This window comes from Nyctereutes procyonoides, unplaced genomic scaffold, assembly GCF_905146905.1.
Source record: "Nyctereutes procyonoides isolate TBG_1078 unplaced genomic scaffold, NYPRO_anot_genome, whole genome shotgun sequence".
In the NCBI taxonomy this organism is placed as follows: domain Eukaryota; kingdom Metazoa; phylum Chordata; class Mammalia; order Carnivora; family Canidae; genus Nyctereutes; species Nyctereutes procyonoides.
This window is the reverse complement of record NW_026575142.1, coordinates 23,324,460-23,342,109: the sequence shown is the minus strand read 5'-3', so window position 1 is coordinate 23,342,109 and position 17,650 is coordinate 23,324,460. Positions and strand designations below refer to the sequence as shown.

At 35.5% G+C, this 17,650-nt stretch overlaps 1 protein-coding gene across 1 annotated transcript in view; it reads right to left on the bottom strand.

The window, feature by feature from the left end:
* KCNH7 (potassium voltage-gated channel subfamily H member 7) overlaps window positions 1-17,650 on the bottom strand; it is a 486,463-nt gene that overhangs the window by 114,601 nt on the left and 354,212 nt on the right. The window contains exon 6 of the mRNA XM_055307883.1: window positions 11,836-12,050. Coding sequence (XP_055163858.1) covers window positions 11,836-12,050 — 215 coding nt within the window. The remainder of the gene's footprint in view (window positions 1-11,835; window positions 12,051-17,650) is intronic.

Below are 17,650 nucleotides of genomic sequence, written 5' to 3'. Positions count from 1 at the left end.
AAAGAGGTGAGGGCATGAGAGGTAATATAACAGTTGTTTTGGAAGTAATTCAGGTGCCTGCAGGTAGGAAAATTTAGGGGCCTGAAATCACTGTTTTCCAATACCAACCCATGAATAATGGATATAGCTATGGGCACAATTTACAAATGACAGCTTATCACCCGAAATAGGATTGTATAGCTCAACGGACAGCTGCCAGTCAACCAATAAATAGTATTTAATATTTTTCTCCATTACATTCTTTTTTTTTTCTTTTGACTTCTTCACTCAATTTCACCTAGCACGGTTGCCATGACCTGAAAATGAAGACTGTGTTCCTAGGAATAGTATGGAGATTTGTCAACTTCATTCTTCAGTTCAAATGTAAGAAGGATCAATAGACACCAGGAACTAGCTGCAGACCGTTTTAAAATATTTTTTGTTACATCTGGAAAGGAGAACTGAGAGACCAAAATGACTTACAGGAGCCAAGGAAGTATGGAAAACAGCATGTGTATGTGATCTGGTTCACATCCTATCGGAGGCCGCCTCATCTCTGTCCTCACATTAAAGTGATATCCTTAGGACCACCAACCTCTGGATACTGGGCTGACCCCTGGGACAATGGGCTGAAAAGGCAGGTTCTCCATTCTTAGCAATATGTCCACTAATATGCAGTAGGTCAGCCTTAACTATGGTAGTCTCAGAAGAAAAGCGAGACACTTTTTAAGTCTCTCCTTCATGATCTTGCATTTCATATTTTTCCATTTCTACCCAAGTGATTCTAAAGAAGTAGGCTTCAAAGTATAGGTGTATTTGCAACAGATGTATTTAAAATAGAAAAAAGAATATAGATGCTATTTCCACCAGCTCCCCCAAGCTAAGTTCTATATTTTGGACATGGTTGGAAAAGAAACCTAAATGGACTTCATTAAAACAAGGGAGAAAAATGTACTTACTATGTATCATCACCTTCCCACTACTATTGTCTCATGCCTCTCCCAACTTTGTTTCTTTTAAGATTTCTAACACATCCATGTTTGAGTTGAACTACAGTGCTCATAATTATCCACGAAAAAGCTTTCTGCCTAGGCTGGTATTTCCTACAGGATCTCCCCTCAAATATGAATTCTTCAGAGTATCAATAGGTATTCTATATAAACAGATAATTAAAAATAGGTTCTGACAGGGTGCCTGGTATTTGAATAAGACAACTTTTCTTCTAGGAAATACTTGTGAGACCAGTGTTCTGAAGACACTTTGGGGGGACTCCAGCCTAGGCAAACACATTTACATGGAGATTGTGTCTTAGAGGGTTTGTCCAGAAAGTGAAAATAGCAGTAGATTCTCCTGGAATCAGGATGTTCCCCTATGAAAGGACGCCTGTTTCTCCAACATGAACCGACATGGTTTTTTTTTTTTTTTTTTAATCTCATTCAGAAATCTACAGAAAGAGATAGGTGTACAATAGCAACGAAGAAATATAAAGCCTAACTCAGTACTTGGGTTCCTTTCTCAGTTTCTTTAGCAACATAATGAAAGGATCAGGCTACGTCCATATTTTCCAAATTTGCTTGATCTTAAAAATGTTAGAATCGAGGTTGCAAATGGAGAGGAGATTGTTAAAAATTCAGAATCCTCAGATTTCACTGCAATTTGCTAAATTTCCAGAGTGCGTGTGTGTTGGGGGACGGGAAAAAGAGGGGGGAGGGTGTCTCAGATGACTCCATTGATCAGTAGGTTTTGAAAAAAAAAACCTAGGGAAGAAGTTCCTTTGAATATTAAAATTCTATGAAGATTAACTGCTTTTTAATGAACTCTTTTAAAGCAATCGAGTTTTAGAGGGTTTATTATCTATCTACATAGTTTTCATTATAAATGTGATTTCCACAATACAGAGAAATAGAGCTAGAGGGGAAAATATATTACCCACAATTTCACCACCCAGAAAACCAATGAGACGTTTTTATTTATTTTATTTTATTTTATTTTATTTTATTTTATTTTATTTTATTATTATTTTATTTTATTTTATTTATTTATTATTTTATTGTATTGTCTTACTCGGGATTTCTTTTTAAATAAAATTCCATGGTTGAATTCATTTCATGAGCCTAGGAACAGCTCACAGCTACTTAACATTATAAGACCTTGGGTTGCCTGGGTATGTGAAAATGCCATGTCTGCTCTGGAATTTCCATAGCTGATAAAAATCCTTTGCCTGATTCTCATCCCGTGAAACATGAAAAATATACTCCTTCTGCCTACTGCCTCTAGGCAACGCAATTTGAACTGTGTTTGTCCCAACCTGTAAGCCATGAGGGCAAATGAGCAAAGAAACTCTTCCTCTAAAACTTCTTTTCTATCCCTGGGTCTGAGTTTAACCCAAGCCTCAAACTAACTGGGGGGATAAAAAATGAAACATCCTGGCAACAGATATCCACAATCTTCCTATGTCTCTGTTGCCATAGCAACCGGGCTATCACTATGTATGCTGAGCCAAATTATTTTAACCTGTCTCTTCTGACCACTGGTATTTTACTTCTTTTCTTCAAGCATCTATTTTCAACCTGGTTTCTTTGGCTGACAAAACTTTTTAAGGAGGCAATATTTTCTCTTTCCTTCATTTAAAAATATGCAATGACTACAAAACCGAACAGGTGGTTTTTTTTTTTTTTTTTTTTTTAACTGATTACACATAAATGCTTGCCCTACAAGGTATGGCTCTTAGTTGCTACTAGGGTTTCATAAGGATGCCGTTCTTTCATCATCTACACCACAGAGAAGTATAACTTTTGAGCTAATTATGGTGTTTTAAACTGAAATAAAACTATTTTAATTTAGAATATATGAGCAAATATTGAGGAGTTTTAATATGCATATAGTATTTAGTGAAAATAGATAAAAATTAATTTCTTGCTTTAAAAATCACACATTTCCCTTTTCAAAATAATGAATATCTTTCTTTTAGATTTAATAGCCAACAACATGCTTATAGGAGTCAATTGCTACTTAAATGTATATGTTAATTTTTATCTTTTCCTCGCCATAACTTACAATCTTAGATAGAATATATTCATTTGCCCAGAGAAAACTAGATAACATAACCCAGGATCTCAAATATAGAAGCTTTTTCTTTTAAAAAAAATTATTTATTTATTCATGAGAGACAGAGAGAGAGAGAGGCAGAGACATAGGCAGAGGGAGAAGCAGGCTCCCCGCGGAGAGCCCGATGCAGGACTCAATCCTGGGACTCCAGGATCACGCCCTGAGCCAAAGGCAGAGGCTCAACTGCTGAGCCACCCAGGCATCTGGAGAAGCCCTGTATTTAGTAAAAGGCCCTTGAAGGCAAGGACTTTGACTTACACATTTTTGCATCACTAGTATACATAAAGCTTTGGCTTACAGTTGGTAAGCACTCACAAATGTTGAATCCATAATTATCCTGATGAATGTGCTTTATTTCTACTTGTAGCATCCACATATATTTTTCATTTCGATTTGCATGTATAGACATAGATTAAATCCAGAATATGGGGAAAGCACTAGACGGGGATTTCTGTTTTGCTGTGCCAAGTTTGATAGTATTCTATAAAGAATAATAAGACAATGAATGCAAAACTAATGTCATATTAAATTGGAAGTGTTCAGAGGCAATTTCGGACTCCTGCATTACATTTCAAATTTAATTTGGAATTTGTGATTATTACTATTTCTGGCAGTTCAAGAGGATCTGTACAGTTTTATTGAGGTTTGCATGATTTTATATTAGTTTAAGCAAGAAATGAAGTTTAGGAAAACATTTAAAACATTCTGTAGAAGCATTGTGAATTTTGTTTTTTTGTAATTTCATGAGCAAAGCATCAATGAGGCTTTATAAAAATAACTGTTAAATATAGACTTTTAAATTAAATGTAATTTTTAATCCATGACTGTGATATTATGGTTTAAATAAGAAACATGTATTTGGTCTTTCTCCATGTTCCTGGGCTCTTAAGCCCTTGATTGTCCAAAGTGAAGAGGGTGACAAACGTCTTTGTTATGTTGATGAGATAACTTTGGAAAGCCCCTAAATAACTTCAAGTCACCTGTGGATGGGGGCTGGTCACTAGAGGAACCAACCTAGTAATTGTCAGAACCTTCATTCCCAGCCCCTATCTCTGGTGGGGAGAGTGTTTGGAGTTTGAATCTACAGCCAATAGCCAATGAGTTAATCAATAATACCTATGTAATGAAGCCTCCAAAAAAACTCAAAAGGATGGGGTTTGGAGAGCTTCCAGGCTGATAAACACATGGAGGTGCTAGGAGAGTAGTGGACCAGGGGAAGGCCTGGAAGCTCTCCAACGCTATCTCCATACCTTGCCTTATACATCTCTTCCATCTGGCTGTTCCTGAGCTCTATCTTCCGAAAATAAACTGGTAAACATAAGTAAATGTTTCTCTAAGTTCTATAACTGCTCTAACAAATTAGTCAAGTCAAGGAATGGATCATGGGAACCTCCAATCTGCAGCTAGCCAGTCAGTCAGAGGTACAGGTAGTAACCTAGACTTGTGGTTGGTGTCTGAAGTGAGGGGGGAGTTTTGTGGGACAGAACCCTTAACCTGTGGAATCTGGTGCTATCTCCCCAGGTAGATAGTGTCATAATTTGAGTTGAGTTGTAGGATATCCAGCTAGTGTCAGAATCTGAGCTGGAGTTAGAATTACAACAGCATTATTAATGAAACCATTGCTATACATATAATCACATTTAATTTGTAGTTGCATCAGAAAGATATTTTTAAATATTGGCATTGAAGAAAATTTAGGATTAAATTTATCCAATATGAGGGAAACCACAGAAAGTGTTAAGAAATTTTATATTATTAAGCCTGAGATGATAAATTATTTTTTGGCTTTATTGAAGCTAATTGATATACATAAATTGTACACATTTATAATTTTAAACATTAGCTAATAAAATCAATACTCTCTCTCCATTATAAGTTAATCTCCATTTCTAAACAAGTCCTGAATTATAAGTATTGTTTTGGGTTTCTGTCAGAAGTAAATATAAGTTTAGAGCCATTGAAAAACATGAAGAGATAATGAGCATATTCACAATGGACAAAATTCAGTGGAAAATAAAAAGCCTTAGTCTTTGAGTTCTTCTTTATGTCAATATTATCAGTGTAATTTTGCTTTTCCTGCAACTGGGGTATGCCACCAACAAAATCCAAAATCCTTTATCTGAATCTAAAATTAGCAGAAGAAAAATAGCATATAAACTCACACAAAAGATAATGCTGAAATGAAGCTCCCCTGTTGAGGAATTTGAGGAATTCTGGAGAAAATCTACCATATTCTCTCCTCTTTCTGTGGACTCACTTTTCTGGTAAATTGCTACTAAACTTTCATATTAAGATTTGACTAAACAGCCCAATGTTGCAGGTCTGTCCAAATGCCATCCTAACTGCTGAGTAGATCTAGTGGGCAAATAGGGAGCTAGTTCAGACTTACAGAGAGGGTGTACTTTAGAGATAAAGAACTTAAGTTTGGGGTCATATGATCTCAGTTTGAAGGCTACTTCCACCATTTCCTTATGTGACCTGGGCCAGTCGTTTCCTCTCTCTAAGCATGATTCCACTTCTGAGATGGAGATGTTAATAATAGTACCAACTCAGAGGAAGGACTGTTATGTGGATTCAAACTGATAATGAATTAAACCACTTAGCATAGAGCCTGGCACATAGTGAATGCTCAATCAATGTCAGCTATTATTAAATCTATCAGAAGTCTATTTTCATGCCAATAATACACTTAAATGAATCCTAAATAATGGGAATCTATTCTGGCTCTAGAGTTCTATGTGGATTTCAGGATTATATGGCCTTTTAAACACTCAGAGTTTACTTTCTCGTGACCCAAGGCTTCAATTACACCTAAAACTAATTTTCTTTAGTACTTTCCATAACGACACTATGGAAAAATTATACTCGTGGACTAGTAGTAATTATTTTCCCCAAATTAAGGTCTCCAGGTTCATTTAGGGCCTTTCATTTGTCTTATTTTCTGATGATCACAGTATAGATTTCTATTAAATTATTTCTATTAAATCTAGAATTATTTGGTCATAATTTGACTGGTACTGAGTCTAAAAGAAATGTAAGTTGCTTTTGGTTTCGCAATATAATCTTGTAGCATTTACTATATTAGTACTTATAAGTGCTATTATTATTTATTGTTATATAGTGTTTCTCCAAGTAGTTTATAACCTCTTGAGTATTGGTACTGGTTTTTATACTTTGGCGTTTCCAGTGCCAATCCAGCACATACCGCATAATGCATATTTAGTAAGGGTGTGTGTGTGTGTGTGTGTGTGAAAGAGAGAGAGAAAAAGAGAAAGAGAGAGAGAGAAACTGATGTTTAGCCTGAATTACTATCTTCATCTTTGCATTGGGCCACTTATTTGGTTTTCCTTCTTTAGAGTCTCCGCTCCCCCACCACATTTTTCTGATGTGGTCATTGGTCAAGGGGCTATGCTTCTTAGTGCACAAGGATGAGCACAAAACCCAAGTTGGCCAACAGGATTCTACTTTCTCAGGAAGGTAATGGACAGCAGAGGAGAGAAGGCCCTCCTCATCAGAGTATCAACTATGAGCATTATGTGAGTTGAGACAGTCTGAAGTCCTTGCATTTTTAAGATGTAAAGTTTTTTTTTCTTTCTTTCTTTCCTTTCTTTTTTTTTTTTTTTTGACTAAAGTTAATATGGAAGAAAGTGCAGCTGAGATGGCAAGAATGTCATCAGCTGTTCAAACATGAATGCAGTAGCCATGGCCTAAAGCAGATCTGTCCTTGCAGTTTTTTGGTTATGCGACCCAATAAGTTCCCCCTCCCCCTTTCATATTTGCTTAGGGTAGTTCCAATTGGGCTTCTGTGATATTCTGTTATGGCATTGATTGACGGATACAGTATCATGTGACTGGCCAATAAAGATTTGGAACCCACAGTGCCTTCTTAAATCTTCCTGATACTCTTATGCATCTGCAGGGAGAGTGATCTAATACCCAATTTGTAAAAGCTGAACATTGCAACAAATAATACATTTTACCCTAAAGATTAGCATAACATTTGAGCTAGTAGAATTAGCCTCAGGAGAAATGAAACCATAGAAGAGTACAAAAGTTCAGTTTACTATTATTTAAAAGAAGGCATAGATAGCCAAGAATTTGATCCTCAACTGAGAACCACAACTGCATGGCAAAAGCAGATCTTTATTCTCCACTCATCCAACTTTTCTTCCAATTCATTGTTCTTTCTCCACAAAATTCGTGGAATTTGGTAGGAATTAGCCAATTAAGGTCCTGTCTTCAAAGTAAGACATCAGCCTGTACCAGCTAGATTGTAGTTTTAAAACATCCACACCTTGAGAGAGTTATTTTCTATTTTCTCTAATTAATAGAGAAGGACAGATGGAATATGACATAAAGAGCTGATGCCTTCTAGAAGCCTGGACTATAAGACCAGCCAATGAAGAGTCTCTGGATCTGAAACAATAGCCAGAATCAGAATCTTGCCTATGGAGAGAATTTGGAAGGCAAGCATTTGCTTCGGGGATTTTTGACCAACAGACTTACTCTTGCTTAATTCTCGTCAACGTCTTCATTGGTGCATTTCCGAATCTTTTAAGATTCTTCTTGTATGTTGCGTATTATGGCAGGCACTAGTGATACAAACATCTCATGTTTCATTCATTCTCTGGTACTCACAGTTCCTCTAAGTGTGTCCCATTCCAGATTCTAATACCTTTTTTTAAAAAAGATTTTATTTATTTATTTATTTATGAGAGACACAGAGTGAGAGGGGCAGAGACACAGGCAGAGGGAGAAGCAGGCTCCCTGCAGGGAGCCTGATGTAGGACTCGATCCCTGGTCTCCAGGATCACGCCCTGGGCTGAAGGCCATGCTAAACCGCTAAGCCACCCAGGCTGCCCTAGATTCTAATTCCTAACCTTGAAACTTCTCAAGCTTCAAAACTCTTCTTAGAGTTTGTACTCCCCAACCACTATCCCAAACTCCCAATATAGGTAAGGTTTCCTCTTCCAGTTCCCTCTGCATTCTGTTTACCTACAGTATAATCCTTCACACTGCATCCTAATTCCTATGTCCTGTACTAGTTTGTCTCTCTCACTTCTTGAAGACACAGAATTAGCCTTTTCACATAAATTCCTAGAACTTACCACTGTATATTCTTGACTTAATAAATGCTTATTGAGTGAATAAACAAATACATGAATGCATGAAAGAGTGAATGAATAACAATGTGGCCTCTACTCTGAAGAAACTCACTCTAGCTGGGGAAGAAATAACAATTTGGCTAATTGGCAATTAACCAATATATAATAGAGATGAAATCCAAATATTGATTGAGCATAACATGAACAGAGATTAATTGTTCCTTTCATTTTATGCCTTTTTTCTTGATGTCTGCTCTATTCTTTGTGCTTAAAGGAATGTTTAAAACTCACTATTGAATGATCTATGAACAAAACCCTGATTTCTTTTGAAGAAAGGGTTACATACAAATCTATTAAGGAAATAAAATAAGAACATTAAATAAAGAAAATACTGCTGGCTGCCTACAGAAATACAGTGAGAATATCCCAACAAGGAGAATTTCCATATAGGCCTAACAAAGGGAATAGTAAGATCTTTGGGTTATTACCAAGTTTTTTTAGTGATTAGAGGACAATTGATGTTATATACTGTGAATGAAAATTCCAGAGATAGCTATGAGGAAGAAATTTCACAAACATTAAGCGAGGCTAGTCCTGCTTTCAAGTGTTTAAACAAAATTTCCAGAGGCCATGTCAGTAGGAGGAATTTCTCAATATTCAATTTCTACCTTGTTTGGTTTTACATGTACACAGTTGGCAAATTTGTTACTAATAACTATAGACGGCACTAAAAGCAGATGGAGCATTCCTACCACTTCTTCTTTCTAGTTTTTGGTCCCAGCCTTTTTTTCAGTCCCTCATCATTTTTGACCAGAACCATAGCTACTTAAGTGTTCTGTCTCCATAATCTCCTTCTTATCACTGTATTTTTCAAACTGTTAGAAAAGAAAAAAAGGAGTGAGCTTTTATAAAACAGGATCCAATTGAAATATTCCAACATCTTTAAGATGCATTGTTTTTCAGTTGGGGTTCTAGGGGGTCTCTGAGAGGGGCACTGTACTATTTGGGTGAAGCATGAAAAGCTGTAGGAAAGCAATGGGGTGGTTTTGAGGATTTAGGATTACCTTAGTGGTAAATAATTTAAAACACTTTTTAAAAATGTTAAAACAAATACTGCCGTATTATGAAGGTAAATATAAAAGAGGAATTTTAAAAGAAAGCATGAGAATTTAACAGAATGCCAAGTGTCTGAGGGCAGCTGTTGCATTTTACTTAGACTCCCAAGGCACTTTTGTGCAAAGATAATGAAGAACCACCTAGAGGGGAAAGTTGCACCTCTCATAAGCTCCTGCCCAGCTTAGTCTCTCCCTGAGCCAGGAAAATATCTGTTTTCAGAAGACATATGGACTTTTGGGCCTCCACAACTTTCTTCTCACTGTTTTCTCTACCTGAGATTCTCACCCCTTCCCTTTCACCAACTTCCCCTTACTCCCTTCCACCCTCCCTTCTTTCTGTCCTTCCTCTCTTCTTTCAGTAAACATTTCATGAACTCCACTCTGCCAGGTGTTCTACTAGTTGGTCTGCAAATATGTAGGGATGTAGGCAGAGATGGTGAGGAGAGCAGAGAGAAGTCATACAAACACATTACTGAACGGAATAATGACTAACATTGCATGTTATATACCTACACTATGATGAACACTTTCCACACATCATTTTGCTTATTTTTAAAAACACTGAGAAATAAGTTTTGTCACTAAAGCTTGCCTTGATATCACACAATAAATGGCACCCATCTTCATGATACACAATAAATGACTTAGCCAAAGTTGAAATACAAGTGCATGCGACTCTAACTTACGCTCTTAAACATCACTTACTAGTCAATGTGATAAGTAACTTTCTAAATCTAGATGAAATGCGCCATCACATCTCTTTCTTCTCTGAAATTACTTTTTTTTAAGGATAATTAGTTTCCTCCTGTTCCTGTATTCATTATTAACATAATTTCTTTATGCTATTTGTAATGTTTCCTCTCTTACCAGGCTTAGAAAGTCACCAAGGCAGGTACCACCTCTGGTCCATATGTGTATCACCCTCTCCTGGCTCGGTAGACCTGCTAAACATAGCAGGATAGGGTAGGCCCTGCAGTAAACCAAGCGCATGAAGCTTTGCAGAGATCACACTGGGCTGCCCATAGACTTTAAGGTGTATTTTGTTTGGCTTAAAAAAGCATTTTGAATTAGTTTACCAACTTTTGGAAAGTAAAAGCTTATCTTAAATCCTGGATTTCCAGCTTCTTTTTTAAATGGAAAGATTTGAAAACATCGTCAAAGATTCTTGTGACCACAATTGGCTAGATCTGAATGGTAACCATCTGCTTTAGAGGAGCCCTGCACTCTACAATTCACTATATTCTCCATTACTGTTATGCTGTCCTGGCTACTGGCAATATCCTGACCTTAATATTTGCAATCAACCTTCTGTGCAATTTCTGAAATCTCTTAATTTCTTTGTTATGGGACTATTACAAATAATCATTATAAATTACAATATTAATATAATGTAACTATTATAACCTATTCTTAATTTCCAGTTTACTAAGCTAAAAAAAGTGAAATACTAAGGGTAGAAAGCCTCATTACTACATAAATATTAAAATATGTACTGAGAGATGTTCTCAGTATTGCATGGTAGGAAGTCTCATTACTACATATACATAAAAATATGTAGTAGAGTATGGCATGTATAATCTCTCATCTCAAACACAGACGGCTTGGGTTTATTTATAACCGACTTACAGTCTTTACACAGTTATTTCAGCTCACACACAATGGGTTATTTACAGACCAACTATAGTACTGCTGGTAGTGATTATAATTACAGAAAAAAAAACTTCAATTCAAAATCTTCAAGGCTTGGGATAGAGATTGGGGCCAAGTTTACCTTTATATTGTGACAGTTTTTGAAAAGATTTGCTAAGCAAATATACCAAGTAAAGTGTTTGTAAAAGAACTGTTTACTTGACACAAATTTTAGAGTCATGAATTCCCAACGATGTAAGTGCATTGTAAGCAAAAGCTAGATATTGCTTAGGTTGGTATTTTGATATAATAGGTACAAATTATTTTTATCTATTCTTTAAAGTAGGGTTCCTGCTAGACAGTACATTTTTATCCTAGTTCAAATTGCAATATTTATTCAAAAACAATATTGTTCCTGTGAAATGTATTATTTACTGACTTTTAATCATTTCAGCTCTTTTCCTTAAGTCGACTGACTTATATCTGAGTCTACTTAGTAGAGTAAGTGCAAAAAAGGAGGCCACAGTTTAGAGTAAATCCCAATTAGTCACTTAAAGTTTCAATAGTCACATCCATTATATTAAGAAACCATGCTTTAATAATGCAGACGTTGGCAGCAAAACAATAAATGTCCAAACATGATGAATAGCAGGTTCACTACCTTTGCAACAAAGAACAACAATACCAAGTTAGCCCATTTCTACTAAGTCTTGTTATAGATAAAATCATAGTCTATAGTTTTATTTATCTGTTGCATTAGAGAGTTACCCAACGTCTCAAGATAAATTGGAGTACAAATAAATAGCTTACCTCTTTTGATAGTCACGTATAGGAAAAATGATATGGTGCAGAGAAGAACCTCAGAAATAGTCAAAATTGAGAGTAAAATCATATCTTACCTGGGTGACTTTCTCTGTCACATTGTGTGTTCGATCTTTAACCTTGGGTGCAATAATGGTTTTATCTGAAGAAGGAGGGGATGCATTCTTTTTTTCAGTTTTGACATCTGAAAAATTCAACGTAAGCTGTGGAATCTTGTTAATGGTGCTGTATTTGTTGAGATTTGAATCTGATGTGGATCCCAGGAGGCTTGACTTGATATGATTAAAAGGCCCTAAAAAAATTGGAAAGTATTTGTAAAAGCAGTATCAGGAGTATCAGAAAGAGATGGTCCTGAATGACCAGCTAATGATCCACAGCCAGTGTGACCCTGCTTTGGGATGGACTAAATGCAGCCAGCTGATACCTGAACACAAGGTTTAGGGTCACTGTCTGCCACGTGGAGCAACATGTGAGTATCCGAGGATAAGATGGGGTCCAAGGTGTGTACCCGAGAGCAGATGGCATCTTTAGCTGTTACTTAACTTCTTTCATTAAAGGCTGGAATAAAAGAAAAAAAAAAAAACTCCACTCCTTATTATTGGCCTATTATTGGCCAAATTGGTTTCTCAAGAATGTCTTTTTTTTTTTTTTTTTTTATAATCCAGGGATTATTCGGGGAAGGACTTGCCTAAGGGTTAAAATCATGTTGGCCATGAAATTTCTGAACAGGCTGTCTACCTAGTTCCAATATGCATTACTGCCCTCTCTGGGCCATGACAACTGACAAGCAGCTGAGTTTTTTATCTGCTTCTATTACTAGTATGAGATGTTTTACAGAGCTTCTAGAAGAGGTAAGCCGGGATGGGGGAATTTCAGATAAGACTGAGAAAGGCCAATGTCTTTGTATGTATGTGTGTGTATTCTATCAAAAACTCTAGAGTCCTATGTGAAATTTTAAAAATCTTTCCTTCGCCCCACTTTCATTTAAATTTAAGACTTTCTTTTGAAGTGGGGGGGGGGCCTCTATAAAAACCTACCAGAAGAATGTCTTGAGAAACATAACTTAGAATTGAAGTGACATAGCCAGGTAATGGGCTGGGGTTGGTAGTACCTGGTTACTCTTTTTTTTTTTTTTTTTTTTTTTTTTTTATCATGCTATACGTTGGATCCTCAGAACTTATTCATTTTATATCTGGAAGTTAGTAGTACTGTTTGTCCAAACTTAGTCACTTCTCACATTTCATTTCCTTCCTATGAAGACAATTTATCAGGTTTCTAGGACTCCAGGCCCCCATGTTGAGTATGAATACACCGACCAGCTACATCTTGAGTTGAACTTATTGTGTGTTGTTTATGGAAGTCAGGAAATGCTCCAAAGAGTTTCTTATACAATGGGTATTGCAACTTTTATAGTTATATAGCTCTTAAAGCCTAGCATCAGGGATAATTTTATAGAAATCCTGAGCCCATGAGTGTTACCCAGCCATTATCTCGCTGCCTTGGAGAGTGCTTAAAACATACAAACTGTGTGACTAAACCTGCTAGTCAGCAAAGTTTGCCTTATGCTATTTTTTTTTCTGTCCAGAATGAAAAGAATATATCTTAGGGATAAAAAAAAACACTTTATGCACCAAACAAGGTCTAAACACCTGAAAATTAGATTTATAGGTTGTGTATTTTGAACCACAATAATAAATCAACTTGGTTCAAATATAATGCTAACAAAAAATATCCATCACTTAGTCCATAGTTAATTTGGAAAAAATTCTCACTATATTCGTTTATAAAAGTTAGGTTATTATATAAGTTTCAGATGATTTTAAGAGAATTTTCACTTATGTGGTAGATAGTGTTCCTTGAGGTGCATTTCTATTCATTCCCTGAGTTTTATCCATGATCATGATGAAGTCCATCTAAGTGACTAATGTCATTGAGCTCTTTGGGCATTTATTGTCCAGTATGCTCTCATTTGCATATAGATTCATACTCTCTTCTCTATTTATATGACAAGGAGAGAAATATGAGCCCAAAGTGGCACCATATTAATCTAGCACCCAGACAAGTCTGACAGAAACCCCATTCTCTAGGTCTCTGTACAAGTCTCCACCACACACCATTGATTTATTATTCTAACATATCCTAGGTAGTGTTTCCTTTTTTGTATCATTCTATGGCTACATTCCAGGCCTATATCTCAAAATTTATAAAACATTCTATGACTTTAGACTTCTTAGATAATGTCTTTTCTTTAATGTCATATTTTACTCATTAAGTGCTTTTATGGCACGCAGGGATACTGAGAGATTAGAGAAAGTTGAGCTCAGATATGTAGTTGTGTTTAAAAGCCTTACACCCTTCCTTTAATTCTCTTTCTCTATCATCCTTCTATGTGGTGGATTTCTGTAGCTGATTGCCTACAGAGTTGTTTAAAAAATCAAGCAAAAACATGGATGATTTATGATACTAAGGCAAACAGTGTTAAATACATTTTGATTGTCCCTGTGGCCAGTTCCAATAAACTCCACTGAATTGTCCACACCAATAAGCAAGAGGTCTCGAATATGACGGTACTTCATCCTACAGGCATTTGTGGGGACATTTTTGTTTGTCATAATGATGGGAGGTGGCTATTCTTTCATCTTGAAAAACTGTCCCAGAAGTCCCAGGGGACATTCCTGGAGGTGAAAGCCTGTTTATAATGATCTGAGTCTTGAACCCATTTCACATATGAATAGCACAATCTACTTTTTTTTTTCCACAATCTACTTTTAACAGGATTTTAATATGTATTGAGCTTTCCAGAGCTACAACTACCATGGAGGGGAAAGAGCTTTAGATCGTTTTGTTCAGAACTTTACCATAAGTTGTTCACCATTTTGCAAAATCGTATCACTTGGAACTCTGCTACTTGTGGCATTTGAATTATCAATATGAAATTTCAGACTTCAGGGATAAGGTTATAGTCTGTGTTTGCATGTTATGAGCAAATATGTAAGCAGAGAGATGTGTGTCCGTTTTTTTTTTTGGTCACTGCTAGAGCCAAATATTAAATTTGCAGAGAATTATAAGAATCACAGTGAAAATCATTAATAACATATCTTTCAAAAAAGATTTCATATTATTGTTCTCTATATATGTAAAATGATACATGATTCAATTAAAAGAAACTATGTAGTAAGAGCTAAACATTTGAAATTATTTGTCTTGAGATTGCTGGTTTCCAGTCTCACTTTGGTAACTCTCTAGAGATCTGCCACAACTTCACCTAAATGTCTCGATTGCCATTTCTTGTTCCAACCCGTTGTTTAGGAACGTGTATGGTCGGCAAGACCTTTCTTGAATATTGGAAGAAGACTATATGTTCTGACATTTGGGGGGATTTCTTTCTTCAGTGCAATTCATTAGTATCGCATAGGGAATCATGTTAACATTACACTGAGCTGGTAAGGGCCAGTTCATTTGTGAGAATATCATACCTCCTCATTTTCCCCCAGTTTATCTTGGTGTATTTTCATAATTCAATTTGGTTATTTCCTGTTTTTAAAATTCATATATAAATAATTATGATCTGTTATTATTTATTCCAATAGTGGTTTTTATTTTGTTATCTACCAATACTCCTGCTCCATCATCTTATCCAGTACTTATCTGGACAACTTAATGCCCTTAAAAGCCATTTTTAAATGTCCAATCATATTATATCTTCTAGTGTACTTATGTTTGAACATCAACACATTGAGAAAAATATCATTTTATTATCAACTGCTTTTCTTGTATTCCTCCTTTACATTATGGTTAAAGAACAGTGTTGATCTTTTAGAAATAGGTTAACTTATGTCTAAATATTGTTACAGGATAGTAAAATGAAAATAATAAAATATTGTAGAAACAAAGGGACATTGGATCTGATAGGGCTGAGAAACCACTGGTCAATACATGTCATACTCAGATTTGCCCTCAGAATATTATAACTTCATTGAGTCCATATTTTAGCTTCTCATATTTACTGGCGGACAACCTTTCTGAACTGTTACTTTATTCTCTTTCTCTTTTTTTAAGTTCTTAATGTTAAAGATTTAATCTAGGCTTTCTTTTAAATTTATCCATTTAAAGAATTCAGCAAAACCTAAAATGTTCCTTAAAATAATTCACACATGCTACTTAGATATTTACAATCTATTTCGTCCTGCATAACAAAGATCGTTATGCTTTTTCCACTGATTTTAAAGCAAATGTTTATATGCAGAAGTCTGAGTCTGCAAGATGATCAGCATTAGCTTAGGTTCCTCTAAAACCTATCCAAATTCTAGTGAAATTTTTTCCAACACTTTAATTATTCACAATATTCTTATTTTAATAATTTTAAACCTAAGCAAACAGACTATGAGGCCAAAGGGGAATAAGCATCAAGGGCTAGAAATCAGAATACAGGGTTTCCTACCTCCTAGGTCTATATTCAGAGAGGCCTTGGTTGAGGATTTAAAGGTGAAAAGCAGCCTCCCTGAGAGTGATCATGAACAGATGGGATTTAGGATTCTAATGAAAGAAAGGAGAATAACCTGAAAAACAAAGTAAATGAATTTAAATAAAATAAATGGGCAGAAATAAAGGGAAATAATAGATTCAATAGAAAGGAAGGTAAAACTCAAAAGTGCATAGGGGAACTTGATGTTCTTTAGAGAAACATTTGCGAAATGGATGACCAGGTTAAACGTTCCAGTATACTAGAAGGAGATGAAAAACAGGTGACCAAGTAGACTAAACCAACAGCTGGATAAAGCTCTAATATATTACAAGTGTCTGATTAAATATTAAATAGGCCAGGTTCCAGCTCCAAAGAAATATCCTGAATTTAGGTATCAAGCCAGAGGCTAAAGCAACAACTGGGAAGAATTCTACATTAAAGATATTTAAAATTTTTATGATGAGGTTATTTGAATTTATCATAAGTTACAAGAAGCTGAAAGAGAATATATTTTCCTTTAGATGGTGCTGATATATAATTAAGGACATCTGATAATTAAAAAAATAATAATGCTATTTTCTTTTTTTAAGATTGTTGCTCTCGAGGATCAAATGGGACACAAAAGAAGGAAAGCAAAAAAAAATTAAGATTGTTATTAAATCATCAGGTCTGTATACAATATTTCTTAGGTTACTGAGTTTATTGGGCTAAAGTTTAATAAAACTTTATGTAAATTGCTGAAGTGACTTAACACTAAAAATGCAAATGAAGTGTCTAGTAATTGGACTTTGCAAAAAAACACTGGCAACCAGTTTAACACTTAGAAAGATAGACAAGAAGTGATCATTTTATTTGTGGTCAATATTTATATTGTATCTTTCAGTGCATGACACACAATTTTCAGAAGATAACTATCACCATTGAAAATCAATTTGCAAATTCTTATAAGGTCACAAAAAGTTGGTAATGGCCAGTGTAGCTTAAGAGAAACAAGCTGTATCAGATGAGCTGATTTTCTTTGTAAGTCTGATAGGTTTTGTGGCTTAAGGAGGTGAAAGTTGTAATAAATCTTCCAAATAGATTTGTTTCTGATTCATATGTCCGATTCATAGACAAGATGGGAACTGAACATACCATTGTCAGTGGGATACGGAGTTACCTGAAATAATAAGGAAGTGGAAGCAATAGAGGGGCAAACTTATATTAGTGACCTATTTACTAAGTAGGGTAAGTGGGGTTAATTTATATGGATGATTTGAAAAGCAGAATAGCAGAGAAACCATTAAATTGGAGGTAAAAATCAGTTAATATGTGAGTGAGGCAGGATTAGGTTCACCTCTCATAATATCAAAGAAATTGTTTAAAAAATTTATGTACATACGTACATATAAACAGCATACACAATATATTTGAATAACTTTTTCAAT